Below are 6,643 nucleotides of genomic sequence, written 5' to 3'. Positions count from 1 at the left end.
TATATTTGAGATGTCGGATAGCATATTTCACATCTTAAACTATTTTAAAACATAATCAGAATCTGTTAAATAAATACTTACAGCTGTGTTTTTTCCAACCTTCTGAGGAGTAAATCCTGGATGACCATGGGGTGTTTGAATGAAAGGACTTTGTGTGTCTTTCTGCAAAACGTATATAATAAGGTAAAGGCCAGGTAATACTAACCTCAAAATAATTTTACCGGAAATTGTTTCCGTCATCCTCTTGTCCGCACGAAATGAGATGTCGAATTAAACATTTTGGTAATAAGATAAAATGCACAACAATAGGTTCATCAACTGCTAAAAGTTTATAATTACAAGCAAATTTCAAACATAATTTTTTTCTATTTATAAACATTTAGCAGTTGATTAACCTTCCTTAGTGTCCTTTACTTAATTGACAAAATGTTCAAGTTGATATCTCTTTTCGCGTGGAGGAGAGATTGGTGAAAAGATTTACGGGAAAATTTATTTTGAGGTTAGTATCACACTGCCTGCATAGACATAATATGATAAATTTACTATGATACTAACATTAAAGCTACTTGGAAATCATCTCCAACAACGAAAATATTTTTTAAGTTTTGAAAGATAGTCTTTTGAATATATATTTCGATGGGTTCTACGAACATCAGGCTATCTTTCCGCTACGGATAAGAATTAAGCTAACTTCATTTAGCTAGATTTTCAGGAGGAATAAATAACCTATTATTTTTCAAAACATTTCCTACGAATTCTAAACTCCAGTATTTTTTATTACAGTTTGCAATGTAATTTAGGCTCCCATAACTTTCGAAACAAGAAATTTAAAAAGATTTTTATTTCTTTTCACACTTCTAAGTGATTACTAAATTTTATACAAATTGAAGTTGGCCTGATTTTTAACGGTAACAAAACGATAGCCTACTATTCGTGGAACCCATCAATTTGTTAAAGTTATCACTCTCACAATCAGGAATCTCAACAAAATTTAGGGGAATTTGTGTGGAATGATTTAGAATGTTACGAAAATCATATAGCTATTCAGTTTTTTAAAATTGAATTGTCGTTACTTTCAGAAAAATGTATGATTGTGATGAATTTCTAACTTTATGATTCAACGTATTATGAAACCATCTATCAATATTAATTTTGTAATAGGGGTTTCAATAAGCATTTTATACAATTTACATCCCAGTTATAAATAATAAGTATTACACTTGTATTTGAACTGCTGCTGCTTCCACCAGTGGCACGAACGCGTTCTGCAGAAAAAATACAAAATTATCCTTCGAGCAAATAATTAAAACCTATTTAACTAATTTATTATAAGTTAACTACATTAATCAGTCGCAAAAAGCACGTTACTTAAAGCGGCATTAAAATTTAGCGCTTCGCTAAAATGATGGTGTAATTGTATTTTCAGAAGCTATTAAATTGTAACATCACACAAATTATTTAGTTTGAAAAAAGAGATATGGACATATACCTGGAAACTTTCACTTTTCAATAAAACAGTAAATGATAACATTTTTGTAAACACAACACTGGAAATTGGACTACGCTAGCTAATAGGTGTGTACAGAAAAAAGATCCTACCCGCGCGGGTCAGATTTTGAGATTGGCATGCAGACCCGTAATCAACTCGACAAATCGCACTCAGCTCGACAATCAGCATTCAACCCGTGAACTCGCAATCAACCCGCATTTACCACTTTTATCATAATTATTAGATAAGCACGAGGTTAAGTAACAATTACATTAGTTTTATTTAATTAGGATAACGTTAGGCATTTTTACAAGCTTCAACCTGTGAGAAGGTCTAAGGGTATAGAGTTCATATTTGATTTGACCCCTCTCCCCTCCCCTTAACGGAATTTGAAGTAAAGAATTAGACTGTTCTAAATTGGGATAAAGTTGAGAAGGACTGAAAAGCAAAAAATATAATATATGATTCAGAAAAATTGTTATTAAGTTGCTGAATTTCTCACTATAATAATGTCGGTTTGAAACTTAATGTAAATCAGAACAAATAAAATAAAATCATATTTTGGTAAATTTTTAACATTTTTAGAATAATTCAAAACTTTCAGACTCATCAGCTTTATATTTGCGGCATTAAAAGTTACACCTTAAAAAAATTGATTGGAATCGTCCATAAGTAATTATGATAAAAATTATAATTTTATTTAGAATCGATTGAAATTTATAATAATTGCATCAGTTTTTCTGCGAAGAATTTAAACAATTTTTTATAAAAAAACTTAAGTTACTGTCGTTTTCAATTATCAAAACGTAATTCTTCAAAAATGTTCTTCGGAATTCTTAAATTTTTGCGATATTAAGTTTTAAAATATTTAACATTTAAGGTTTCAAAGTAGTCAATATTTAAAGATTTAGAAATTATACTTAATGTTAGGTTCTTTTTTTCTTCACTGGTCTTAAATGATTTTTTAAAAATATTGTCTCATTTATAGTTGCAAAATCTGGTCAACACCGTAACCTTAAATACAAATTAATGGATATTTATTCGTCATTTTTAAAATATAAAAACTTGTAAGTTTGTAACGCTTCGGCTTTATAATTGTACAGTTTAAATGGGTTTCTGTTTGGAAAAACAATATAAATTTGTAGGTGATAGAGCATTGTCACTTGTGAAGACATGCGCTCTCACCGAGCTTTGGAGGCATAATAGTCCCGTATACCCCTATAGTTTGCACGTGTTGCAGGTTTTTTTTTGCAAAAATTTTACACCACAAATCAAGTAAAAGCATATAAAAGTTTGGAAGCTTATACATTTTATAAATTTGAACGGTTAGAATCGTTTGTAAATTTATTGTTTTAGTCACAATTCTGACATAATAGAAGAATTCTCGAGATATACCAGCTTTTCAAAGGGATACATGCAACCTTGCACGGATAAATGCTCGTAAATTATTTTACGGTAAGAGTACGTCCCATTGTAACCGTTAAACTGCAACTTCTACGCGTTAAAGTAGAGTCGCTTATCGTTGAAACAATTCTTTGTTAAACGACTCGCACTTTAACCGTTCAACGATCTGTTTTCGAACTTAATTCTCAAACGATGGCACTTTGATCGTAAAAGTATTCCTTTATTGTTTAGAGGAAATTTCTGAGTCTGGCATTGAATTAAATATGACAATATATCCACTGTAGTGATCTACAGCACTGCACTCACAATTTCACTAAAATATTCATCTTTCAGAGCATACGGATAATAATTTTTGACTTTTGTATGTATCGGGTCTTCACATGTCCCGACAATATTTCCAAGTACTCGCTCTGCCTTTCGAAAAAAGAGAAAAAATTTTAAAAACATTTAGCAGCACATGCAAGCTATTAGGTATTTTCATTTTAACCAGCAGCTAATTTCACTTCGTTTAGTGCTGAGGAGAAAACAATGGACCAAATGCATGAGGCAAATCTTGATTTTTGTTAAATTTTTGTAGTAAATAATAATTATTGTAATTTTATCATTTCATTTAATAGTTATTAAGAAATGAAACCTAATTTCTAAAAACACTTATATAGAAATAGTTAATTTTTACGAAGATATTAACAAAATGGGGAAAAAAGGGATCAAATCCCATACATTTCATCCACTGTTTTCCCCGCAGCACTCAACGAAGTGAAGTTAACTGACGATAAAGTGAAAATGCTCACTTTTTTTTAGAAATTGTCTAATTTATGAGGTTTTGAATTCAAATTACTTAATTTCGAAGGATAATAACCTATAATTGAACGACTTTAAACGTTTTATTTTCAAAGAGAATCAATTCTTTTTTATTTTACTTAAAAATGGGGTTTGTGATAGCGGGTTTTTATTTGGAAATTTTGACACGCATGCCCTTTTGGATATCAAAATTGTGGCACTTATTTATTTCGAAATTTTAAACATTGGCGCTTATGCCCTTCTGCAGTTTCAAATTTGGGCGTTTATTTTGACGCTTATGCCATTTTGGGACTGCAAACTTTGTCGCTTACACCCTTTTAAACTTTCAAGCTTTGAAGGCTTATGCCATTTTTAAATTTCAAACGTTTGCGCTTATTCACCTTTCAACTTTCAAGCTTTGAAGATTTATGTCCTTTTTGACTTCCATAGATTGGCACTCATGCCCGTTTGGATTTTCAAATTTTTGCGCTTATAGACTTTCGGAATTGCAAGCTTTGGAATACATACCCCTTTGAAGTGCCAAACTTTAGCGGTTGTGCCTCTGTTGATTGTCAAACGTTGATACTTTTGGAAGTCCAAACGTGGGCGGTTATGCCCTTTTAGAGTGCCAATCTTTCCGTTGTGATGGGAAAAAATTACGGCGGAGGGACGACGCATACTCGACCGAAACTTGAAGAGTTTCAACCCGGGGCTACGAAACCGTTAAAAGGTTTTTAGTTTGGTATATCTTATATGTATGAAGCTTTTTAAGCTTCTAAGCTGATTGTCAATTTATTTCACATTTTCGGGTTGAATTCGGGTTAAATGAGGTTGAAGGCGGGTCTGAAGACGAATACCTCTGTCTTCAAACAGATATTAATGATCAGATAATATTTAATTATGTGAAACAAAACGATCTATCCGATCTCATTTTTACATAAAAACATTGTCCGTCGTTGGACGAAAAATTGAAAATTAAATTAAATTAATAAATTATGAAAAAATTAGTGCAAATCACTCATTACGCTTAGCAGTATTTTCTGATTTTTATTTTGTCTTTGTCTTTCGCTCAGCAGAGACAACTTATTTGTACAAGGAGTCATCGTTTAAAAGGCTAATCATTGTAATATTTTGAATTTGTGAAGTAGAATATTAGAGTTTTCTTCTGTGACGTCATTCGAGATTTGTGAATTAGCAACAAAATATTAAATAGGAGTTTCTTCTATAAGCATAGCCGCAGAAGACTTAATGAATCAGAAAAAGGAGCAGGTATTTATAAACTTTTCCAAAACTTTAAATTATATTTCAAGGAGTATCGTGGTAATAACCGACGTTTTTAAATGGTGTGCACAGACGATTTATTTGTTTGAAATACCATTCCTTTAAAAATAAAATGCGGACATTAGTTTAGGTTGGTTTACCCCCTTTACTAATGCAGTGGAACCTCGATATAACATTCACCCTCATAACGAAATCCCGCATATAACGAACAATTAGTCCGGTCCTTTCAACTTATCAATAAGAGTATGCCGTAATATTTCCCTCTTATAACTATCTCGTTTGCAAAGATATTCCGGTTCTTACGAAGCGTTTTAATGATTCGGAGAATATATTTTTCCTGAAAATAAAGCAATTTTCGAAATTTAATAATAGGAAAAAGCGAAATGAGACAACACTGAAATGAAATAACACAATAATATACATTTTTAAACAAGAATCTCAATATATTGTTAACATTGATGATTATCACTTTGACTACTCTAGGGAAATTTATTTACATAATATAAGAATAACCATCGTCAGGTTGATGTTGCTGCAAATTATATACGAAAAATATTAAATTTTCTTAGTTAAATTTTAGCCAAATATTAATTTATAGTAGTTTGTTTCATTTAAAGACTGGCATAATTAACGACCTTTTTCAATCGGTCGATTGCATAGAAACATCTTCAGGCATGTTTTTCCTAATAAGAGACAAACCCGCTGAAGACCTCTCTAGCTTCCTTCACGTCTATGTATTTTCTCATGCAAACTCTCATAATTATATGGCATCTTATATCTCTTAGAATTAGGTTCTCATTCGCATATTGTAACCATTCTTTTCGCGGACTGCCTCTCGACACGCAACCATTTACTTTGCCGAATATCATGCGCAGGAATTTCCTGTTAACCGCGTTAATTTTACTCTTTTCCTTTTCTTGGTAGGGCCAGGTCTCGCTATCGGGCAGCACAGTCTGTATAAATATAGAATTATGTATTGCCTTTTTAGCTTTACTTGATATATTTGTGCTTCTAATAATGGGCCCTGCTCTGCCAACAACCTTCTTACTCTCATTTATATGACTATCTAACTCCCCACCTCTTTTGGGTATTAGGGAATGAGCTACCAAGATATACGTACTTATCAAATTGTTCCATTCTCTCATCGTTTAGGACAATGTTGCATATTGTTTTTTCACCTTTCCTTTAAACACCGTAATTTTGATTTTATTTAGTCACACCTTCAAGATGACCATTCTTCGACACTTGTCCATGAATATAATAAACAGGTATGGGGATATAACGTATCCTTGCATAACTTCTTGTATAATATCGAACCAAAATGCTGCCACGTTAGTGTCTAATGAATTAGGATCATCTCTCATATACGTGATAGTTTTCAGATGAATTGCACTGAACACAATTGCCAATGACACCTGGAGCTTGTTGCTCCCTGAAAAACCCTGCCTTCTTGTAGCAATTTACTTGCGCCTTGACCATCACTTGCTGTCAGGCTCATTAAACAAACAAAGAATATTTTACGTTTCAACCATTTTTTAAAGCAAATGAAGTTTAAAAAATTAAACATTAACTACTCCACCTACATGCACAAACTACCAGGTGTATACATATGAAACCGGTATTTTTTCAAGAAAAAAACACATTTATTTCAAGAGAATGATAACAAATATTTTATTCAAAGTATGCGCC

At 32.0% G+C, this 6,643-nt stretch overlaps 1 protein-coding gene across 9 annotated transcripts in view; it reads right to left on the bottom strand.

Annotated features, from left to right (window-relative positions):
• The window catches only part of LOC117168891 (SWI/SNF-related matrix-associated actin-dependent regulator of chromatin subfamily E member 1-like), a 45,455-nt gene that overhangs the window by 12,426 nt on the left and 26,386 nt on the right, over positions 1–6,643 (bottom strand). For all 9 annotated transcript variants that reach the window (XM_033354806.1, XM_033354805.1, XM_033354802.1 and 6 more), the window contains exons 3-4: positions 1,219–1,265; positions 82–162 (exon numbers count right to left, since the gene is read on the bottom strand). In XM_033354806.1, coding sequence (XP_033210697.1) covers positions 82–162; positions 1,219–1,265 — 128 coding nt within the window. The remainder of the gene's footprint in view (positions 1–81; positions 163–1,218; positions 1,266–6,643) is intronic.

This window comes from Belonocnema kinseyi, chromosome 3, assembly GCF_010883055.1.
Source record: "Belonocnema kinseyi isolate 2016_QV_RU_SX_M_011 chromosome 3, B_treatae_v1, whole genome shotgun sequence".
NCBI classification, from domain to species: Eukaryota; Metazoa; Arthropoda; class Insecta; order Hymenoptera; family Cynipidae; genus Belonocnema; species Belonocnema kinseyi.
Note: the sequence above shows the minus strand (reverse complement) of the source record. Positions and strands in the feature narration are given on the sequence as shown.